The sequence below is a fragment of the Diadema antillarum genome, unplaced genomic scaffold, assembly GCF_040938485.1.
Source record: "Diadema antillarum isolate AM-2024a unplaced genomic scaffold, OU_Dant_1.0 scf00000045, whole genome shotgun sequence".
In the NCBI taxonomy this organism is placed as follows: domain Eukaryota; kingdom Metazoa; phylum Echinodermata; class Echinoidea; order Diadematoida; family Diadematidae; genus Diadema; species Diadema antillarum.
This window is the reverse complement of record NW_027270934.1, coordinates 3,171,599-3,195,896: the sequence shown is the minus strand read 5'-3', so window position 1 is coordinate 3,195,896 and position 24,298 is coordinate 3,171,599. Positions and strand designations below refer to the sequence as shown.

The window sequence follows — 24,298 nt, the reverse complement described above, 5'->3', positions numbered from 1 at the left end:
TATAACTCATTACCCACATCTTACACAAAATTCCATTTGATTTGTTTTAGTGGTCAAAGAGAAATGTGGAGATTTGTAGAGCATGTCAGGAATCCCTTCCCTCCAAGTTTTGTCCATTCTGTTCACACATTATGCAGTTCCAAGAGCATCCAAGTGCAAAACATGAAAGAATCATTCCCATGACATGCTATAACAATAACAAGATCCACATTTCTCTGTGACCACTAAATCAAATGGAGTTTTCTGCAAAATAATAGATGTTAACAAGACCCTGAAGTATACCATTTAGACAATATTAGATCATAGTGAAAGTTCTCAATTCGTAAATCTGATTGTATTTTTTTTTGGGGGGGGGGGCAGGGGGTGGGGGAACATACTTTAGAGGAAATCCTTAATCGATGGTGTCACCAAGGAGGTATAGCTACTAGAACCTTCCGGTATGATCTATCAAGGGAGGTGGGCTCCCACCTCACTGATCTATCACAGTGGAAAACGGTTAATCCAGTATCCTGTCATGGGAGCTCATAGTTATTATCATCAAACGTAAGGAGAAAAACTGACCAGAACTAATATTATTCATTAGTGGAAAATTGAGCAAAGAAAATGGGATTCCCTAGGAATCCCGACGGTATCCCATTTTCTTTGCTCAATTTTTCACTAACTATCATCAACAATACATGTACTGTAGGATGATCCTTTAGCTTTGTTGGGTTTTTTTTTATGTCGTTTTTTGTTTCATAAAACACGATCACTTTTGACGGATTAACGAAACCTCGATGTCTGCGACAAAGACTATCGGATTCGCGCTTGAGTAGCTTCCGTGCCAACAGTCAAAAGCTTCATGATAATCGCTGCCACTCTCTCTCTCTATGCAAAGTAATTTCTCGCCTTGTTTGTTTTGAATGATTGGACGATACGTGTAGTAGGCCTACTCCTAATGCTGCGCGGTAACGGAACCGAGTACTGCGCCTCAACGTCGGTAAGGTCAGATTTTTCCCTGCCAGTCAACGACATAAAACTCTTCATATTCCGCGTTGGTCTTCGAAATCTTCAGAAGTACCAAAAAACGTCACCTGCGACACGCACTGCTCATCAACAGCAGCTGCTGGCTTCGGGGAATTTGTAGTGACCCACTTTCTACAGCAACGACATGGCCGTGGGCTCGGGGACCTCGGGCGTGGGCTTGGTCCTGCTGAGTACACTCTTACTCCTGCTGCACGGTGTATCTGGGCAGGCCGACTACCAGGGCATGATCGCGGATGGTAAGCTATGGGTGGGTGGGCGTATAGTCCCGAGGATAGTCCGTGAATGGCCGACGCGTCGGGGGCGGAGGCAGGGGAGGGGGGGGGGGGGGGGGGAGGGTGTTCCCACACATCCCAGGGCGTTAGTAAGAAAAGGGAATACATGTATGTATGCACAGATTTCATTGGGAGCTAGAATTGTATATTCACTATGAACATCAATAGTTGAGTTTTACATCTTGGATTATGCTGTACAATGATACGGAATTGAATGCAAGGGCTTTACAGCGATCAACTTTATTCATCATAATTGACCACAGCTCTCTATAGACATTCATCCACTTCGTACGGAACTGCTCAGTGTGCTTCTGTCATGCAGTCAAATCAATATGTCTGTTTTGTTTTGCTTTGTTTTGGTTTTAGTTTTGTTTTTGTTTTTACTTTTATTTGTTTGTTTTTCTGACGAACTTTTGTATACTTCAAAATAATTGATTAATCGGCCTAACTATATTGAGGATATCCACAATCTGTACTTGAACTCGTTCCAAAGAAGTTGTGTTGCAAATTAAGAAACTACAATGTAAGTGAATATAAGGCTCTTCAGTGTTGCTATTATAACTGGACTCAGGAGGTAGGCCTATAGTTCATGGATATGGGTGTAGGAAAATCATGGCTGAATTTCAGTGCATTAATACATCAGGAACGGTCCAGATGTGCACATTTCCAAAATTACCTGTTTCGATATTTTTTACGTTTTTTTTTTTTCAATGAGATGATTAAGCGCTTCTCTCACTTTAAAATGTTAAGTGTAATCATACGTTTGCCCGACAATTTATGAACTTCGGTTTTAAAAAAAGAAAAAAAAGAAGAATCAACTTGCGGGAACTAGTTGACCAGAATGACCCGTCAAGTAACACTTATTGAAGTCTGATAGTTTCATTCATTAAACGTATTTACAAACTGTTTTTTTTTTGTGCTCATACTAGAAGTGCAACTATAGGCGAACTGCCGCTTTTGCGGATGTTTATTTGTGTGAAAAAGTTTGCGGTCTTCCTGAGCGTGGGCACTAATCACACTACCACTAATTAGACTACGACAAAACGCTGCTAACGATATTGGCAGTGCGACCTGATTACTGAAATGTGATCATCCGGTTTCCTCACTCAAGGACAGAAAATCCTCTACTATATCAGCGAGATTGTTCAGCATTATGTTTGTTCGCGTTTTTGTGGCCCACAAGATATAACTGACGTTTAAAAGTATTGGTATTCCAATTTCCATTTGTATGAGATAAGACTTTTCATTGGTTGGAGAAAATGTTCACTCATTACATGACTTTACAAGCGCGCGTAAGAGATAACGCTATATGTTAATTATTGAAAAAAAAAATTAAGGTAGTAGGGCCTACACAATCTGATGCACTCAAAGTATATCTATTTTTCTATTTGTTTGTTAACGTGTTTGTTTGTTCGTTCTTTGTTCTTTTATTCTTTTTTCGTTTGTTTGATGGGGGAGGGGGAGCGAAGGGAGAAGTATAAACCAGACTGCAAGGAGTTCGCGAGATTGCCGCCAAAACAGTAGCGGTATGTTTGAACAAAAAAAAAAATGCTGCACCTCTGCTGCGAATGCACAGGCATCTAGTAAGAGATAAAACACATGAAAGGGCACATACAGAGAGAAATGCAGACAGTTTTTTTGTTTCTACATGTTATCCTGATTCTGATATCAAACTTCAGTCCTCCAGTACTATAGTATTATTTGTTCCAAACTTGGCTGTCAAGTAATTGAATATTATACTCCCACCCCCACCGAAAACAAAAGAGGAGAAGTATTTTATACAAAGACATCGAACATTCTTGGAAACGATTTAAAAAGCCTTTTGATGAAAATCTACCATTCTGTTTGCAAAGAATTGTCAACTTAGACAAGGTGGATTTCATAAGCGTACGGGAGTTTCAACTATATCACTGACCTAAGGATGTGCACAATCTGACACTTTGAAAAGACATTTCCTTGACAACGAGCAACCATGATAGACCTTGTCCTCTACCGGACAAAAGCTAATGATGCATGCAGAACAATAAACATCAGATTCCAGCTTTAACGCAGGAACAGCAGCAGAAGGTGAAAGAATGACACGGTTTTTTGTGTGTGTGTGTGTGTGTGTGTTTTTCTTTTTTTGATTACCGGAACCAATCTTCCATAACTCGGACAATCACATTACAAACTCCTTTTTTTTTCTTCTTTTTTTTTCTTTCTTTTTTTGCACTTCGGGATGCAGTCACGCGTGTGTTAGATTTCGGAAAAGGTTGTAGTCACAACCCTGAACGTTCGATTTCGTTACAATCTCAGTTTTCATGAGAATAAACATCAATGTCCACTGTATTCCTTTTTAGAATTAACATAATGGCAATATCTCGTGGGAAAAGGTAGTTACCGGGTATGATTTCAAACTTTTCAGCTCTGATCTCAAATAGCTAAAGATAAATAAATTAATTAATAAACAAATAAAACCAGAAAATACTAGTGATATAGCCCTGATAGTTAAGCCCTAAACAATATTCCTTACATTACAATGCGTTCTTTTTTAATCATGTTTTGTTTCGTTGTGTGTGTGTTTTGTTCTTGTTATTTTGGTTTTGTTTTGTTTTTTGTTTTTGTTTTTTTGTCGTGTGTTTTTTTGTTACGCTGGGATATTTACGGCACTGTAAGTAGAGCTCCATCGTGCTTTGCGAGTATCACGTTAAAAATCGTCATTGTTTATATGCACAAAACACTGATGTCCGGAAGTTTCTCAATTTGAAAGAATAATGTATGATGTCCTATAGATATTATGCCAGATTACATGTCTCACTATTTCATGATTATTTTGCACAAAATAGATGGCGAAAATATGATGATACTCAGTTGTAAGAGCGATACTATTTTCTTTATCATTCCTCGTACTGCAAATGTCACATTACAATTATCATGATTATGATTAAATGATTATGGGTATGATTATTTTTGTTGTCATTGTTAATACTATTCTTATCATTATTTTGATCATTGCTGTTATCAACATTTTTTATCAGTGTTTATGATAACCGTCATTCTAGTTTGCAATAGATTGTCATTCTTATTATCGAAATCATTTTTTAAATCATGTAAACGTGTAACCTAGATGTGCAGATGGACGCTTTCGATGGTCTCGCGGGTATTCTGGGATCCCTCGGCCTTGGAAACTTCACTGATATCCTAGGTCTGTTGCAAGGCGGTGGGGACTTCTCTGATATCCTAGGCCTCCTGCAAGGCGGTGGGGATTTCAATTCGGTAAGATACACAAAGTGTCGAAATAACCATCATATTTCCATAACAGAACAAATTAACATTATTAGTAGTACAAATTAACACAAAGTATATATTTGATAAATCGTATTGTCAGCAATTTGAAAACAATAAAAAAATCATATATTTTTTTTTTACGAGATATAATAATTAATGACCTGAATGAATAGAAACAATACACGCTTTGCAATGATAACTCAAGTATATCGCGATGGAAAACCTAGATAATTTATTAAAAAGCGGAGCTTGTAAAATGCAGATTACTCGAAAAAAAAAACCAACCAAAATCATATTATTATGTCCTGATTTATCTTTTGACAGTTGAGCATTTTATGACTGATAACTGTATATGTTCTGTCGTTGTGCTTGTTAATACAATAACGCTTATGTGTAACAGATGACGAGTCACAATACCTGATAGAGGTCTCTGATCACAAAAGCAAACTTTCAACGAAGGAAGTAATCGAAAGTAAACAAAAAACAACAACAACAGAGTTATCTATTCAAGTGAGGATTTGAACAACTGACTTTACATCTAATTGAAAGTGACCAGTGATTGACCCTTTGTCATGTGTACAGGGAGTATGCATGCATGTAGTGTTGTCCCGTATGTATATGTGCAAAAGGGTGACACAGCATTTGCTCGGCTACTGCGACAATTGCTAGGGTCTTATTTTCTCCAAGGACTTTGAGTTATAGGATTAGGATTGTGCTAGGGTTTTAGGTTTAGTTTAATGTAAGGATCAGGATTAGGGTTAGAGTTATGTGTGCGGGTAGAATTTATGTTTGACTTAGCGTGCAGATATTACATGGGAGCAATTGTCCGCAGGAAAAAATGCCATGTCATACAAAAGATCGCCCCCCTCCCCAAGCAGGTGTAGTCAGGATGGTGTGGGAACTCTCTCACTGCCCTATACAATGACAAGTGTTTGATGAGAGAATTCTCCAAGGATGGTCATATTGTGATATCGCATTCATGGGGCAGAACCATGGGTAAATATACGACCAAAGCAAACAAAAATTTGAATACGATCGTTAATGCTAGATTTACACAATGTTCCCGGCGGCCACGGCAGCCCGCCCGTTTGTCCGAAACGTAGTGCGCTGTGGGTAGGAGAGATTTTCTCGTTCAATTTTCATAAAACAAGGAATGCCCTTCAAGTTATGATGAAAAAATATTTCACATCAAAATTTTCTTTCATATTTTTTTCGTTGTCTTCCTTTCGAAGCTCTAATCGCGCAAATATCTCAAATTACCAAGAATGGAGTTAACTTGTTTTTGCGATCAAACATTATGTGACTCCATGATACAGTCCCACCTCTCCTATCCGGACATGTCGCAGGACCGTCGCTCATCCGGATAAGGGATTTGGCCGGATGATACGGGAGACTCAATGTTACAAGCAGCTGACTACCTAATTGTACTCTGTACATGTAACCTATTACAGACAGGGGCGGATCCCGAAATACCGTGAAGGGGAGGCGCCTTTGCAAAATTAAAGGGGCGCACACGCACCCCCCCCCCCCATTTTTCTTTTTATCTCTTTTTTTTTTTTTACACGAAATAGAGAAGGGGCCCCTCTGGATCCGCCACTGGCAGGTAGCGTATGCTGAAACTCTTCGCAATTAGCCCAAATTTGTGGGTATAATGTCTGAATACGTGTTATTTAGATGAACATTTGATGTGAATGTATGTTAAATAATGTTGGGAATAATATGTAATTAATATGAGTTTGTGTACAGGAATTTCGTTGGAGTTTAAAGTCCCCATTCTAACTGTAATTATCAGATTGAAGGGGGAAAAAATCACCTCAAGATCGCCTTCGGATAATAGACAGATCCGGATTAAGAGAGGCCGGATAGGAGAGGTAGGACTGCACTTAGGCTAAAAGTGTTGCTCTTTATCGCGATGATAAAACATGGTTGTCCTGACGTTGACGGGTATACTGCTCATTATAGCCGTGATGCACTTTCCACTTTCAGCCAGAGTTAAAGTCGGTAAAGTTTCATCATCGCCCTACAGCTCTGCCATTGGGGTTAACACGAAATAATTATCAATAGACAGGGTTTGGTCTCACAAGCAGCAACCTCTCTCCCCCTAATATTTTCTTTTCAAAGCTATTACTAAAGCTTAAGTGGTAGAATATTTGTACGATATTTAATTTGTCAAAAGCAAGTTAGTGGAGATATACGAGCAGATCGATGGGAGAATTATGAGGTGATTACACCATCATCACACCACCCCAATGCTGCAAGTAGTTCTTCCCAAATTTCGTGAAAATAAGTCAAAATTTACGGTTTTCTGTAAAGATTGAAACATCTTATGGCCGATATTTATCAAACCATCTAAATGCGAATTGGTATATGCACTTTTACATGAACCTGGTTCATGGTGTTGTTTATTTATCTATTTATTTATTTATTTTTCTTTCTTTTTTTGCTCATACATGGTATATGTGACGTACAAGAGTTTTACATATAATTGAAAGCTACAACACCATAATCATGCTAGTCTTTTCACTTTTCCTATACTCCATTTCGTAGCCAGTCACTTAACGTCCTTCGATTCTCTTCCATCCCTTGATCCTCCATTTATGCTTTTGAATTCTGTTTTTGTGAACCAAAAATAAAATAGAAAAAAGTGTACCATGCATTATGCTTCACAGTGAAAATGATAATTCTCAAAACCACCTAATTAAGTAAACGTCTGTCACACAACAATCGAAAAATGAACAATCATACATTAGCGCTTGAGCACGAATTAACACATAGGCTTTGAATTCATCCCCTGTTATTTTTCTTAAACGTTTCTATTGTGTGCCTACAGTACCAATTTGCACCGCAAACCCCATAGAAATGTTCACACTGTACAAAGTCTCTGACACAAAAGAAAGATGGCAGATTACACAGATGTTCTTGCGTTTGTTTATCTTCTTTACCTTCCCTTTGTCATCTCACAGATTCTGCAACAAATACTGTCAGCTCTTCCCCAAGGCAACGGCACGGATTTCTTTCCCGGATTCGGCAACAACTCGGCTGCAGGCTTTATACCGGACGACTTTGATTTCGATCAAGTCTTGTACTCGCTGTTTGCTGATGTTGCCGTGAGCGAAGGCTGTCTGCGGGATTTTTTCACCTACATGAACGACATGAGCGAAGGCATTCCGTACGCAACAAAGAGTAAGAGACTCTGCTGCTTCATTGAAGGGAGGCTAACCACGCAAAGAAGAGCAAGGCAGTGAGAGAGGGATGGAGAATTGGGGGGGGGGGGGGAGGGGGGAACCAAATATGGTGGTACATAAACTCCGTTATCATTACCACCAACTTCAAAATCGCTTACATCAGTCTACGTGTTGTAGCAGTAGGTTGGTATTGGGAGCATTACAATTATGTATACACCGCCACCAAAAAAAAAAAAAAAAAAAATGTAGGTTTTTTGGACATTCTAGTTTTGTTGTTGTTGTGGGTTTGTTTTCGACGGAAGTTGCTGTAAGCAACCTCCGTACCAGTGGGCCAGGGAGATACTAAACTGCCAAAAGTCGGTTTGAACGATATGATTTTTTTTCTTTCTATTTTAGACTTACCTTGTTGAAAAACAATACCGTTGAAGAATTTCTCTGTAACTTTTTAAAGGGATGGTATTTTATTGGTTGAAGTGAGGATTCAGCTTTAAACTTTTTTTGCAAGATACTTAGAAACTACTTTATTAAATGTTTAAGAGCATGCAATTTGAAGAGGAATTCAAATTTTATTAGATGATTTTTTTTAAATGGCTGATATATCCAAAAACCAAGCAAAATAAAGTAATCCTGATAAAATATGGGTCACACCTTTACATCGTAGGCCTATCAGGATTGCTTTGTCGTGGATATCTCAGCCATTTCAAAATCAATTTTCATCAGATAAAATGTAAATTCCTCTTAGAATTACATGCTTTTCATATTAAAAAGATGTTTCGCAATATCTAAAAAATCATTAGAATACTGGAAACTTACAGCCCCATCTCAACCAAAACTGTATCATCCCTTAAAACTTATAGGTATCTACATTAATTGGGTATACTTCTATACTTTGCCTTCGTGACTATGCCTCCGATTTTTTTATATACATTATATGATATACATAATTATACGTACATACATACATAGTATAACATACACTGTACATACATACATACATACATACATACTGTAATAAGCATACCCTAAGTGTGTTCAAGCAAGTCGCAGTAGGAACCAAAAAGAAGCATTGAATTCACGGTGATGGATGGGGGGGGGGGGGGCGGCGAGCTGAACAGTTCTTATCACTGGTAATTGGTCCTACAGGACTTCACTTTCAAACCAAAGTTTGATCAGCAATAGTTACTGCTCATACTTTCTCACACTAGGTTATTATAGAGACTGCGTTCACAGAGCGTGTCTAGTTATTGTATATTGCCGTCTTTTCATCCTAATGTATCGTATTGTATCCTTTATCGTATTATATAACACCTGAATAGATCCTTGTCATTTGATTGCTTGCTCGATACTGTTGTCCCATTTTACTATTACGTCATCATTCAGGCAGTTGCGGTTCCTTTTACCGTTCAATCTTGGATCCGTGACATTTTGCTCCATTTGCACTCACACCAAGAGTGTGCTAAAATAGGCGCTCTTCCCTAGTGGCCACATTAGTTCAAAGACAAATTCCAATCAAAGGTACCTTCACTATCATTAATTTTTATTCGGTCCTCTTTTCCACGCAGTGATGGGATCCTTCGGAGGTCTTCCTTCCTCTAATGCAATATACACCGGCCTCAACAAAGACTTTGGCAACGTGTGGCAGTGCCAGAGCTTGATCAAAACAAATGGAACGCCCTCTTTCGACAGTCAGTACTGCCTGTTGAGGGCACATTTCTCCGAGGAGGTAATAATAATAATATCTTAAGCCTAGTGATTATAATAATGATAGTGATAATGGCAATAATAATATTGATAACGATAATAATAATGCACAGACACCGTTCACTCTTCAAAAAATTATTTTTATGTTATAAGCATGAAATTTCAAAAGCATTTGCTTCTGTTTCTGCCCTGACATAACATTATAATTCAGTGTTCTTTGCAGATGAACATAGTATGGCAAAATTAAAGACAAAAGTCCACGAGAGAGAATTTCAAGAATGAAAAAACAAAATAACGTCCAAATATATGGGAGAATTTGCAAATCTGTTGCGTCAAACAACTCCAAGCAAGATATCCATCGATTTGAATAATTAGGCAGTACTCACTGCATGCTGTCAGGATTTGAACAGCGCTGACTGTCGGGTGGAATCCCAATAGTGGGTGAGACGATTGTGCGGTGATCTGGAGGTCGTAGGTTCGAATCCTGCACTGAGTATGCATGTCCATAATTTCTCTTGTCATGGCTACTACTGGAGCTCTGACCAAGTCACTGCTTATTTGCGTTGATATAGGGCAGTTTGTTAATCAGTTGCAATTATTTTGTTGCTGTTGTTGTTGTTGCTGCTGCTATTGTTATAATGTTATGATTATCATTGCTGATTTATTTTTTCTACTCTCAGATCAATTTTGAGATGGGTACATGCTTCCCAAATACGTGTAGTCAAGAAGAACTCACGACGATGGCAAACCAAGGTATCTGACCTCGCTTTTAATTCTTCCGTCATTTCATCTAATTTCATTTATTTGTTTCCATATGCAAAAAAAAAATGCAAAGAGGCATGAACGATTTGAACAATAAGATGAAAATACCACAAAACAAATATAAGATAATACAAAACAATTGTATAACAAAAGTGCATTGTATACTATGAACAGTTGCACCTACAAGCACGTATTATGTATACACGGAATATACATGATTTAAACTTCGTGAAGTCATGTTGAATTGAAATCATAGCCCTTGCTGGTAAAGAATATGGAGCTAGTTAGGAATACATCCATTGATCTCTTTTAGTTAGCATAATTAGAGCATAGAATTGCTAACACCACTTGAAGTGACATGAAAATGACAACGATATGAAATTTGTAGAGGAATAAAACGAAAGGAGGGGATGAAGAAGAAGAATGAAACTAAAGGAGAAAAGTGAAACAGAGGAAGAATACAAGGAAGGAAGTGGATGTGGAGGATGAGTAGGAGGAGGAGAAGAAGAAGACTAAGAAAAGAATAGAAAACGGAAAAATGTAAAGAGTGTATAGGAGGATGACTGAAGGAGGACATATTGAAATTAAGGCCAAGTTTACATTTCCGGCTACAGCATATTGCAGCAAATATCCAGAAGTGCAGATTGACCTGTTCCATACTAAATTCTGAAATCCCCATAAACTTAATACAATAGCCACCAGGTTCTTGTAGGGAATGGGTTAACCTCCAGGATGGTATGTACGATTTTAAAGAGTAGCACATTAGAGAGGTCAATGTGTGATGTGTTCCTTCGTTTATGAATTTATTAACTTATGTATTTATTTTCTATTTGTTCGTCTAGTATTGACGGTCATGGGAATACCCCTCGAATATCCTCCCCTCAACTTCGAATGCCTGCACCCGGCGCCATGGAGAGCTCCCGATATTTTCATGGTGTAAGTTCATGATGTCTTCAACATTCTCAAACTGCATCGTCCTGTAGGTTTCTGCTTTGATGAACATTGAGCCAGAATATTTCTTTTCTTTTCAATCTATGTCTCATATCGCATATTCATTTTCTCCCCTCTATTCATCTATCCATCTGCGTATATCTGTATCCCTCTTTTTTTTCTCTCTCTCTATCTCTATCTCTCTTTCTCTCTGTCAATCTATCTATATCTATTGCATATCATTATCTACCAATTTATGCTTTTCATAGTATGCTCTTATGACGAGATGCGCTTTAAAAAATGTCATTGAAATGGACACCATTTTTATTTTATTTTTTTCTTCGCTTCCCTGTACTTTTTGTATTTTAATTCCTTTAGCGATTATTTTTGTTGTTATGAATTAAAAGGGGCTGAGTAAGAGAAAATAGGAGAGACAGACAAAAAGACAAGACAGACACTTATTCACAGGACGTGACTAAACCTCCACTAGACAGACGAACAGGCAAACGGACAGATTCTACCGCGATGAGTCAGTACAGTGTATGTAAAAGATAGTTTCTCGTCCTTACGGTCTCGCATCGGCAAAGTTCTTGCTTCTTCCAAACTCTTGTAGTTTCTTGCTCTGCATCTTTGGGGTCTTGGTCGTCGTGGGAAGCGTCTACGATGTCATCTACCACCAACGCATCACTGACGTTCTCACTGTGCACTCGACAATGGCTGCAGACAAGACTAGTGCGAAGGAGGGTGACCCGGACGTTGATGGCGGCAAGACGAAAGCTGCCGAGGCCGCCGACGAAAACGTAAAGAACGGCGAAATGGATGGTCAGAAATTGGAAATAGCTGATCCCCAGAAGGAGTCTCAGAGCCCCACCACCTTAGGTGAGGTCTACGGAGTGACGTACACATTCAAATTCTCTTTTTTATATAAGTTTATCAACGCATTGTGATAATCAGCAACACTGTTTTATTGTGCGAGGCAGAAAAAGTTGGGCTTATATTTGTCAGTGTGTAATTGTATCAAAATATGCTTCAACATTGTCATAGATTCGAAAAATTAATTCAAACACAACAACTATTATTTTACAGTTGAACTTTAGTCCATGCACTATAAATCAGAATCGGCTTGAAAAACCCTTGACCCTAATCAGGCTGGGGTTTTTTGGCTATGCTATATCTTGGGGGGGGGGGGGCGGATTCTGCCCCCCCCCCCCCCTTCAGATCTCGCCTATGGAACGCGTGATCGCGCCGAAAATCAGCACACGCGACGCCTGCGACGTATACTATCAAAATGTATGGTTGCTTTCTCCGAAAAATTTTTCTTATATTTTATATTAATTAATCATTGTAATTTATGCATAAAATCAGTTTTGGGCTCTAAATCACTTATTAATGCTCTAATTAAGCTAATTTCTTTTTTAAAATGTTTCTTGTATCATTCTCCTGAGACATAGGATAAAAAAAATCTGTATCGAAATTAAATTCTTATGTATTTGATTGTTTTTTGAATTTCTTATGTATTTCCCTGTTTTTCGACCTTTTGTTTTTGTTTGTTTTTTGGCCAAAATTTGTCACAGACATTTTTCGAAGCTTTATTATGCTGAAATAAATTAATTTCGTCCTTTCTAAGTCAAGATATGAATTTTTATGTGAATTAACTGAAAAAAACACAATTTGCATTGGATTTGTACACAAAATCATGTTTTGGAGCAATTTTGGGGTTGACAAATTTTTTTCGAACGGGCGTCGCGTCAAAACGGTACGCGCGGGGGCAACAATTTTGGTCTCAAAAGTTGCGCGATACTTGAAAGAAAAAAGTCATGAAACATCGCGGCGAGAGCTTATCGCGCTGCGAAAATATTGCGCGAAACGTCGAGGGGGGGGGGGGCGGAATCCCCCCCCCCCCCCCCAGCCTGACTAGGGTTAAGATAATTCATGTATGATGGACCAAGGCCCTTATTTGTAGGAAAATACAAACACACACAGTGTAGATATCTAAGTTTAGAACTTTTCATTACTCAACACCAATGTCATACCAAGTGAAACTTTCTGGATAATAACCATGACCTTTTCCTCATTCATTTATCATTTTTACGTATACTTTCATTAACTTATCATTATTCGTATTATTTTACTATCATTATTATCATTATTATTATTATTATTATTACTGGTATTTCATGGATTATTCTTGTCGGATTCGTTTTCCTATAATACAGAGAAATTAGATGCCGTGTTGATGGCATTCTCCGCTGTCAACAACTGCAGGAAGATTCTCAGCGCAAAGAAAACGCCCTCTACGATGGATGTGTTGAACGGACTTCGCGTGATTAGTATGTTTTGGATTATTCTTGGTCATTCCATCCAGTTTATGCTGGGCAATATCGGTAAGTTGTTCTATAACGCGCTTACTGATACGTGTGACTTGAGTCTTCATGACTCTGTCTTTCTTTCCACAATTGCCTTTTTGCTCTGGACTTGATGTGACGCAAATTGTTCGTTAAAGATTTTTCGTTTCGTTTGAGCCTGTATGAATGCACTGTCCACAGACTGTCTAGCTGCTATATCAATATACAGTCTGTGAATGGCAATGATAACTAATACGATGATATGTCATATCCAATGCACGACTGTAGACATCAACTTACATGGCAAGTAAGAACAAAGAAACTTCACCAATTTATAGAAAATAAAATAGATTATGTTGTCACCAATAAAAGACACTATTATAAAGCTGCGATGACATTTAGTTCAAATCGCTCAGCTCATCTCTCGAAAGATTCCATGTGTACATCACACTTTAGAACTATTTTGAAGCACTAAAGCTGGGTTTTGTTTCATCTGCAAATGGTAAATGGTATGCCTTTTAAGGTATCCTCTTCTTCCTCGTATTGAAACAGCCAACCCGTTAGAATCTCTGGAGAAGGCAGGCGCGTTCTCGGCTCTTGCCATTATCAACGCAACGGTCTCGGTCGACACGTTCTTTGTAATGAGGTAAAGAGTTTTCCCTCCCCGCATAAGATTATAGAGTTTGTTGTTGTTGCTTTTGTTTGTTTGTTTGTTTTTACCTCCTCCAGTCAAAATGCAGCTTAGCTCAGCCCGTGTTTGCTTATCAAAAGGAAATAATTTGTACACTTTTTTCATGTTTTTGGAGAGTGAATTTCAGTGTGGAATTTTTGTTTTTGCACCGTTACGACAGCTTCTTTTCTTTTCTTTCTTTTTTTCTCATGTAGTATACGTATAATAGAGACTCAAGACAGATACATTGTAGCTGGATTGAATAGATAGATAGATAGACTGATAGATAAACAGAAAGATTGATAAATAAATAGATAGATAGAGAAATACAGATAGATAGACAGATAAATAAATGAATAAATAGATACATGAATAAATGAATAAATAGAAACACAGATAGATCGATAAATGGTAGAGACATACATGCATGCATACATGCATACGCACATACACATACACACACACACACACACGCACACACACATACACACACACACATATACATAGACTTATATGCATACAGAGACAGATAGATTGGGAGGTATATAGATCTTTAACAGTGTTCTATGACTTTTTACAATAGCTCTCCTTTGTGATATTCGTCTTTTCTTGCAGTGGATTCCTGGTTACATTTCTGACGCTGAAGGCATTGGCCAAAAGCAACGGAAAACTGAGCTGGGGAATGTTCTACCTCCACCGCTACTTGCGTCTCACTCCCGTGTACATGGTTGCCATGGGGATATGGGCTGCCCTCGCCGTTCACTTTGGAACAGGGATCGGCAAGACGGGGTTTTTCAACGGAGTCAGAGACACGTGTAATTCACTGTGGTGGACTCATCTCTTCTACGTCAACAACGTGCACCCGTTCAAGCACACTTTGACTACCACTGTGAGTACATGTATTTTGTTCCCCCCTCTCACCCTGTACGAATTTTAGCCTTACCTATAGATTTTATCTCTCCTATCTATCTATTCACTCCCGATCTGCTTGCGTTGGTTTGCACTTTTTTGGTCGTTAATGAATTCACACGATATCTATCTCAACCTATAAAATGGGTGTATGAAACTTTCCGTCTATCAATGCTGTATTCTAAGTGTAGCAAACAAGAAAAGCTGCTGAAAACTGCTTATCCAATAGTGCCGAGCCAATAGAGTCAACGTAATGCTATATTCTATTAGAGAAGTTAATTTGTTGATTATTTACAAGTCAGTGGGGTTATTCTTTTTTTTCGATGTGATTGCCTTTAATTTCTAGATTTATGAATATGCGCTTATATGCTGACTATAAACAAGATGTAGTGTAATTATGTTCCGATGGAATGCCTTTTTCTTTGCTCATTTTTCCACTTATGAATTATATTCATTTCTGGTCAGTTTTCTTCTGTGTGCGTTTGTTACATACTCAAAAAGCTGCATCACTTCGGTGATCTCTTGCATTTATCCCCAAGTGAATTATCCTTCGCGTTAATGTCAGGTTTAAATGTGTGCGTGTGTGTCACACACAAACACACAGCTATAGCTTCTGACCATCTGAGCATTGAGAATTTAGGGTTTCTGGGACAAACACTGAACTAGGGCTTTCCATAGCTCAGTCGGTAGAGCACCGGGCTAGCAACCCGTAGGTCTCGGGTTCGAATCCCAATGGAATCCCATTTCCTTTACTCATTTTTCCACTAGCAGTTATATTCTGTTAGTTCAAAACATTCGAAATAAACAGAATCAACAGTCACCTTAAAGCGGCTATGTTAGGTGAGTAACAAACATGATGAATTTGTTTGATTGACGCTCTGACATGGGAAAAATAGCGAAATCTTTATGAGATCCTTTGAAATCGATCCCTATTACCTGCAGTGTTATTGTTATTGTTTTATTTGCAGTGCTTCGGCTGGGGATGGTATCTGGCGTGCGACATGCAGTTCTACCTCCTAAGTCCAATCTTCATTGTCATGCTCTACAAGTATGTTCACGCAAAAATCTCCCTATGTCTCCATATAAATGTCCGATTCCCTTTTTTTTTAAAATCCCCTTCCTTTCCCTGACCCGTCCCATCCTCCCCCTTTTTTTTTCCACATTAATATTCCATCTTCTTCCTCTTACAAAGTTACTGTATAGGTAATAATTGTTACATCTATACTATAGGAACAGTTGATATCTCGCAAAAATGATACCGACATTTATGATTCTAATTATAAGATTATTGATAGTAATAATTTTGATGAAGATGATGATGATGATGGTAACAATAATAGTAATAATGATGATGACGTGATAATTATGATAATGGTAATGATGATGGTGATGATGATAATAATAATAATTATAATAGTAATAATAGCAATGATAATCGTTAACCTATTTATTACGAAGTTTCTATAGGAATGTTCTTAATTGCGCATGATAATATCCTAGTAGTCAAATTGAAGAAAGACACACATAAGCAAATAACATGAGTCAATTCTGAGAATGTAAAAAAAAAAAGATTGAGTACAATTTTAAAAAGGATACAGAAATTACAGGGAATGATCACAACATAAATGGAATCATAGCTGATAAATGGAATATCTGGAAATCCCAAAACAGATATTACATTGTACATGTTTGTTTGTTTGTTTTTGTTTTTGTTTTCTTCCTTCATCCATCAGACGCAGCCGACTCGGTATCTGCAGTCTGATTGTTGGAATTATCTTGTCGGTCATTTCTTTGATAATCGTCGTGGCATATTTCGGTCTCACTATTAACACCGTGTACGGGTAAGTTTTGTGAACATTCGTGACTGTTATGTGCTGCGTCTTACCATCTATTAGACGGGACAGAATTTTCCAGTCCAAACTAATTCTGCAATCTGCAAACTCTGAAAATGGAACTCTTGGAAAAGAGTTCTCTTGGAAAAGAGTTTTGAACAATAATATGCGTCCGCCCCCCCCCCCCAAAAAAAAGGTGTTGTTTTTAATGATTTCTGATAAAAATTTTATTTAAATTGAAATAATGATAATCAAGGCTGAAGTATTTTTTACGTCTCCTACCTTATGTGAATTCACACGGCAATCATGTTTAAAGCTGAATGTTATTCATGAATAATCCTAACATGATTGTGTTATTTTGGACTACCTTAGGTAGTACTCATATATTACATTTCACGGTAAATCAGAATGTGATCATGTCTCGTATTATATCAGTAAGTGTACAGTTTATTTTTATTCAATGTGGATATACAGAAAGGAATAACATCGAAACATCTTGTTGGGTACAAGTATACATATGCTACGTTTATGCATGTTCCCGGCGGTCACGGCAGCTAGTCCCGTTTAAACTATTAAAAAGTAGTACGCCATGGGTAGATGGGATATCCCCTCCCCCCTTTTTTCTCTCTCTCTCTCTCTCTCTCTCTCTCTCTCTCTCTCTCTCTTGTGTATTATTTTCTTTAGTCTTGTTTGCTCCAGCCCTCGGCCAGTGAAAAATGTACCTACCAGATAACGTTCTCGGGGCGTCTGGTCAGGCTAGACGATACACATTCTTTTTGGTTTTCCTTTCTTTTTTGCCGCGACCCACTACGCCCTTTCCCGCTCATCCAAGTTTGTTTGCGTGTTTGTTTGTTTGCTTCAGTTTCTTTCTTTTCTTTTTATGACATAATGTTTACGTGTTGGCACGTTTTGTTGCGTTCACCCTGTTTTATTCCGGCCTATTATCTATGTAGTTTTCCTCATCAGCTTCGTGACTGCTGTGACTAATTTTTTTGACAGCTTCAAAATCTGACACGGCATCCACGGCAATCACGGCCTATCACATTTGCCCATCCCGTTCCCCCACGTTGTCTCGCGTCCATCTTGTTTTGTCCACGGTGGCCTGAAATATTTTTTTCACACAGTGCATATGCCCTGTATTGAAAACTATTTCACTTTCGTTATCTTAGCAACTATTGCAATGTATCGCTATACTGTTAGTTTTGTTCCCCTATTATTGTTGTTTTCTCTGTACAATTGTACGCATTGTTTTTGTCACTTAAGAAAATGAGATGTATGTTTTTATATTGTGGAAAAAACGAATAAATATGAACTTGAACTTGACATTGAACATAATTGCCGAGACCGCCGGGAACATGGTGTAAACGTAGCATAGAGTTGCACAATCTTACTCACGTATGTCGACCTGGCGGCTATCAGTAAGGCGATAGACTATAATGGTTTGATAAGACCAGACGAACGAAATCAGATATAAGGAGAGCTACATGATATTCCTGCCTTTCAGGCCTTATAACAACCGGACGGCCGCCGATCCGGGTGCCGACTACTACTACACCAAGCCGTACAGCAGGATCCACACCTACTTGGTTGGCATGCTGCTTGGCTACTTCATGTTTCAAACGAAGGACAAGGAAATCAAGTTGCCACTCGTGAGTATACATTAAGATCATGTGTACCATAATTCAACGCAATTTTTTTTTTTTTTTTTTTTTTGGGGGGGGGGGGGGGGGGGGGGGGCTTTGTCCGCCCTAATCAGAGGCTGGGGTATAGAGTCTACTCAGTGAGAAAGTATCGGCGATGAAGTTCCTACCGCGAAGTATTCTTATACAGCTTGACTTGTTTAGTCACCAGGGCCGCATTTCATAAAAGATGTTAGGATAGCAACTTTTGCTGGAATTGTAACTTCAAATGGCAACAGCCAATCAGGAAGCTGGATTCTTCTTGTTGTTACCATGACAATTGCCACTTTAAGAAGAGTTGCTATCATATCAACTTTTTATGAAATGGGGGCAAGGTCAACTATTAGTGAAGTAACGAGTCTTTGAGTCAAACACTACGTCTCGCGAAATGGATGGAGTTGTGTGTTTTATCAAGCTTACTTTGCTGTTTGCTTATAGGATCTTTGGTCATTTCGATGAAAATGGCGCAAAATCGGCGGAAAGTTGTTATGTGTGAGTTGAGTAAAAAGAGGAAAGTGGGAAATTGAAGGGCGGGTAAGGTGTACTAGTAATTGGAAGGCGAAATAGAAGCGGTTGAAACATTTAATTGCGATCAGACTGTCAGGGAGCTGGGCACCGTTTCATGAATTTGTCAGCCCTGACAAGTTGTCAGTCTCTGACATGTCAGTCTCTGACAACATCAGTAAAATGCTCAGTTTTGATTGGCGGAGAAGCTCTGGTGTCTGACTGTTACCATGGTGATTATCAGAAACTGACAACTTGTCAGGGCTGCCAAGTTTCATGAAACGGTGCCCAGATGTGATTGTGGAGTGTAACTCTTCGAACTTCTTTTTCTAATCATTTCTAGACGTAGATGATTGACCAACGTTCACAAAGCTCTTATGCGTAATATATTTAAAGACTAATAGATCGGAAGAACATACATGACATACGAGTTTATAAAATTCCGTGAGTAGCTGTATGAAAGCTTTCAAACCTTTGGGAGGGAAGGAGAGGAGATGTTTTGATTCTGTATTTTATTTTGTAACGGTGTGGCTGTGATAAGATGAACGAATACCTGTCAAGAACAGAGGAAAGCAATGTTGTTGCATAATGTGTTTATTGTTGTACACACTATGCAATGGAAACTAGCAAAAACAGTCGATTACCATGAAAACTGTACGATGCCGCAAAGTGTGCTAATTAATGCTAACGTTTCAAAGCATCCCATGCTAGTATAGGATCCTACTAGAAGTAAGACTCTATTGCAACCAGGTCCATTGCTATTTTACATGAGGAATGAATGGTTTTGAACGACGTACTCTACTGATGTAGACCTATACAGCGCGCTTTGCCGCTGAGGCAAAATACATGAATAAATCAAGAATCCCTTGATTGTATCCGCATGGTTCTTTTATCATTCGTGTGTATCTTTTGATTGCCTGTTTTATTTTGTCTTTTGTTTGATTAGTTTGCGGTGATAACCGGCTGGATGGTCGCCCTGTTCACTCTCTTCGCAGTGGTCTACGGGACGTGGGCCAACGGATATGAGCGGTACGTCCCGCAGATCGAGTCCGTTCTCTACCTCTCCTTCCATCGATTGGCGTGGAGCATTGCTGTGGCCTGGATCATCTTCGCTTGCATCAGGGGATACGGAGGTAATGTCTGGGAGAGACAGAGCATTTTCCTGAGACTTGAGAATTAGACTTGTGTGACATGAAGCTATACGTGTATAGTGCGGCGTCAGATAAGAGGGGATTTATTTTCTTTGAAAAAAGGAAGTGTATGATAATCTGAATGATTTTGATGCAGAATAACAAAATAATCTTGAAATTTATGAAAAACGGTATCTACAACCTCACGCTTTTACGCTTGATTACAATAACACTGTTGCATACTTTTTTGAATTCTTAACCCTCAGAAGACTGGGGGGGGGGGCTAAAAGGCCCCCCCCCCTCGACGTTTCGCGCGATTACTCTGCAACACGCAATGCTCTCGCTGCGATGCTCTATGACTTTTTTCTTTCAAGTTTCCCGCACATTTTGACACCAAATTTGTGACGCCCGGGGGTACGGTTCTGAAGTTACATAGCTTTGTGTACATGCACGTGAGACCGAAAATGGCTCAAAAATGTGATATTGTGTACAAAGTCAATGCAAATTGAGTTTTTTCACATGGTTCATATAAATATGATTATTTTTACTCTCAATGTTTTAGGAGTATTATGCTTAAAAAAATTGTCTGCCACAAATTTTGTTTAAAAAACAACAAAAACAGAAGGTCAAAAAACAAGGAAATACATGAGAATTTCATAAAACATAAAATAAATAGGAAATTGATTTTGATACCAAATTTTTTTTTTCAAGTACATTTGCTAAGAATGCCACAAAGAATAATTAGACCAAAAATGAGCACTTTTGGAGCTTTATTTACTGATTTAGATCAAAGAGTCTGATTTCTTGCATAAATTAGCACAATTAATCAAAATAGAATAAAAGAAGACTATTTTGGAAAATTTAAATATACAATGTTGCAGATTACATCGCACACTACCAGTGTGCAAATTTCCGCGGCGATCGCGCGATCCACGGCCGAGATCCTGGGGGGGGGGGGGGGGGGCCCCCCCCCCCCCCCCCCAGTCCTTCGAGCTACCAAAATAGCCCAGTCTTTTGGGGGTTAAAACAAGGATACTGTAGGAGGAGGGTCTATAACGACTGTCCGCTTGCTTTATCATTATTTTTATTTTCTAGCTGAATGTTATAATCAAATATGGTCCCCCCCCCCCAGTTTGGTCTTAGAGCGTGTGAGAGTTGATTATCTTTAAAATACAATATCTGATAGGTATAGCACATCAGAACTGATCACCAGTCGTTCGTAAGTTGTTCGTAACTTTATGAACAGCTTTATGAAACAGGGCCCTTGGCTCTTTTCCCGCCGATCTTTCTCCGTTTAGGCTTTTTTAACGTCCTCTTGGGGTGGAGTTTCTGGATCCCGCTCGGCCGACTGACCTACTGTGCCTATCTCGTTCACCCCATCGTCATCTTCAATGCCGTGCTGAATGCTGACACTCTTTTCCACCTCAGCGACGAGTTCATAGTAAGACAAGGGCTGAATCTACTTCCGTTTGCTCTCAGAAGGCATATAGTTTCATTATAGGACAAATATTTTATACACCATCATTTACGTGTGGATTGAGTGAATGCAGCAACATTAGTAGAACACATCGGTGAATGTTTGCGGAACATCGGACAATAGTTCAAAAGTTACGATTTTTTCAAGTATCTGTGCAGTCACTGCTGAAAAAGAAGACCACTACAGTGTATGATGGCACATATTGATAGGTAGAACAATAAGAAGGAAAATATAAAGAGAATTTCGCAAAGTTTGATTTTTTTTGTTTTAAAAAAGTGCACATTTCTTCGACTTGTCACTGATGACGTTTATTGTATAAGAATAATATTACTCTCCCTGCCTTCTGAAAAAGGCAAGTCAAGTATCCATTAATTATGTGAGGAAGTGCAAAATATGTTAAATTTTCTTTATGCATTATGTCGTTGTACACATGTGACATCACAATTAAAGCTGCAGTAGTCTTATTATCCAGCAGTGACTGAGCTGAAACTTCAAAAATTCATTAAGTTTTAACGGATTGTCCGATTTTCCTGGAATTCTCCCAAAAATTGGGATAGATATCGCTGTCACTGTTCATCAGTCATCAGTGGAATCACTTAAAACAACTCTTAAAACATATCTGTTTAATATGATGTAAGACATATACGTCTTTTTCTTCTTCTTCTTCTTCTTCTTCTTCTTCTTCTTCTTCTTTTTCTTCTTCTTCTTCGTTTTGTTATTTACCTGTTTCAATATATTCGTTATCGGTTGTATTTCGTCTCATCCATTATAGGCGTATTTCTTCCTCGGGAACCTCGTCTTGTCGTACACGGCAGCGCTGATACTGTCTTTGCTGGTGGAGGGGCCATTGATGGGGCTGGAGAAGGCCCTCTTGCGGCAAAAGTAGAAATAGAGTCCGCCCCTTACCATCTCGGTCACCCAAGGCATGCAGCGTAAGAAACTCAGTATAAAACAACGAACATGAATGACTATTTGTACTTTAAACACACTATTTTATACCTTTTTATAACATTTGTATCCTAATTATCATCTTTTTTACATTGATTACCATGATTTTATACGGGTTACCATGTTTTTATAGTGATTACCATGTTTTTATCATTCTTAGGATCATTTCCATGACTGTACTACGATAATGGAATCGATTGATAACACATAATAACCATTATATTTAAGAGGAAGTCCAGTCCGAATAAACGTTAGTCTAAAAAAAAAAGAGTGAAATCTTACGCGATCAATGGTAAAAATTTGATTGAAATCGGATGAAAAATAAGGAAGTTAATGAAATTTTGCTCATTTCTGCTATGCAGTTCGTGTACAGTGGATCTGAATATGCAAATGAATGAGCTAACCATGTAATACCCTCACAATTTTCCATTGATCGTGTACAAAAAAAAAAAAAGAAAAGAAAAAAGAAATGACGAAAACTCAATGTTTCTGTCATTGAAGTCTGAAACATGACGTTATTCCGGGTTGAATATCTTCAGAATAGTGATCAGTTAGATATACGAGGATTTGAGCCTCGGGCATTATTGCGTTTGACTGACAAACTGGAAATTTCAAAATTTTATGTACAAACTATATGGTAAGTTGTGATTGAATGACATGCTCACTTTGCCATTTGCATCATTATTCATACTGACTGCTCAAGGACTGTTTCCCCTCAAAATAGCAAAACTTCAAAATGTCATAATTCGATCCGATTTCGATCAAATTTATACCGTTTCTTCTCCTTTAAACTCTGTTATAAGCATAACATGATAGCGAGCGCACTATTTCGAGTTTGTTTCAAAATGTTTATGATATTCAATGCTAAAGCATGGGCTGACATGAAGACGAATAATTCGTATTCTTATCATTATCATTATTCCTTTCAGTAAACGTTCTCATTGTTATTATTTTCATTGTAACCACCATTTTCAGCAGAAGCAACATGTTAATAATTGCCGTTATCACTATTATTAGGTATTTTTTGTTATAGATTTCCGAAAGAATACGCTGTTGATACAGTTCTCATGCTGATACTCTGTATATCAATAAATTCTGAATGTAATGTTGCGTGTTTCGATTTAAAGTGTCTTTTTGATGTCTTCCAATATGAAGTGATAATAGCCAGGAATAAGTTTGTTTAACACGTACTATGAATAATAGATAGTTTAGATGCCCTTGCAATTGTGGCACAAGCGAAACTTTTCATTGTGCAAACATTACACAATCATTTTTTTCCATTTTAGTGCAGAAAAAAAAAATGCGTCAAAGAACGATTCCGGTACAGTTAAAAGTTACGTTAAAAAGAAAGAGCAACACTTTATTAGCACTATACAGTGGAGATTTAATCAGATAGGAATTAGGGAAGTTATAGGAAATTATGAATTTTCGCTAATCTCACAAAGTCTACTGGAATATGCAAATGAGTGAGTTGATGTCATCACTCGCAACTTCAATGTAGGTAGTTCTTGTACAAAATTACAGTCCGACCTCTCCTATCCGGCCTCCCTACATCCACATCTCTCTATTATCCAGACGCGATCTCTCCCTGATTATCATATTTGTTTGTTTAATCTATTATTTACGGAGAAAAGGGGGGTTTCAAACTCAAATAAAACTCC

The 24,298-nt window shown here is 38.3% G+C and overlaps 1 protein-coding gene across 1 annotated transcript; it reads left to right on the top strand.

Annotated features, from left to right (window-relative positions):
* The first annotated feature begins 1,150 nt into the window (after window positions 1–1,150).
* LOC139714292 (O-acyltransferase like protein-like) lies at window positions 1,151–22,587 on the top strand. Its single transcript, XM_071626012.1, has 16 exons — window positions 1,151–1,262; window positions 4,405–4,553; window positions 7,529–7,748; window positions 9,313–9,473; window positions 10,132–10,204; window positions 11,056–11,149; window positions 11,757–12,022; window positions 13,360–13,527; window positions 14,041–14,134; window positions 14,774–15,047; window positions 16,036–16,115; window positions 16,801–16,908; window positions 18,404–18,548; window positions 20,029–20,215; window positions 21,511–21,653; window positions 22,462–22,587. Exons 1-16 carry the CDS (start codon window positions 1,151–1,153, stop codon window positions 22,573–22,575), a joined length of 2,388 nt encoding a protein of 795 aa, XP_071482113.1. The 3' UTR covers window positions 22,576–22,587.
* Window positions 22,588–24,298: the final 1,711 nt, after the last annotated feature.

Coding starts and splice junctions, on each gene's coding strand:
- LOC139714292 (XM_071626012.1), top strand. CDS start 1,151: ATGGCCGTGGGCTCGGGGACCTCGGGCGTGGGCTTGGTCCTGCTGAGT. Junction 16,116..16,800: donor TTCATTGTCATGCTCTACAA/GTATGTTCACGC, acceptor TTCATCCATCAG/ACGCAGCCGACTCGGTATCT. Junction 16,909..18,403: donor ACTATTAACACCGTGTACGG/GTAAGTTTTGTG, acceptor CCTGCCTTTCAG/GCCTTATAACAACCGGACGG.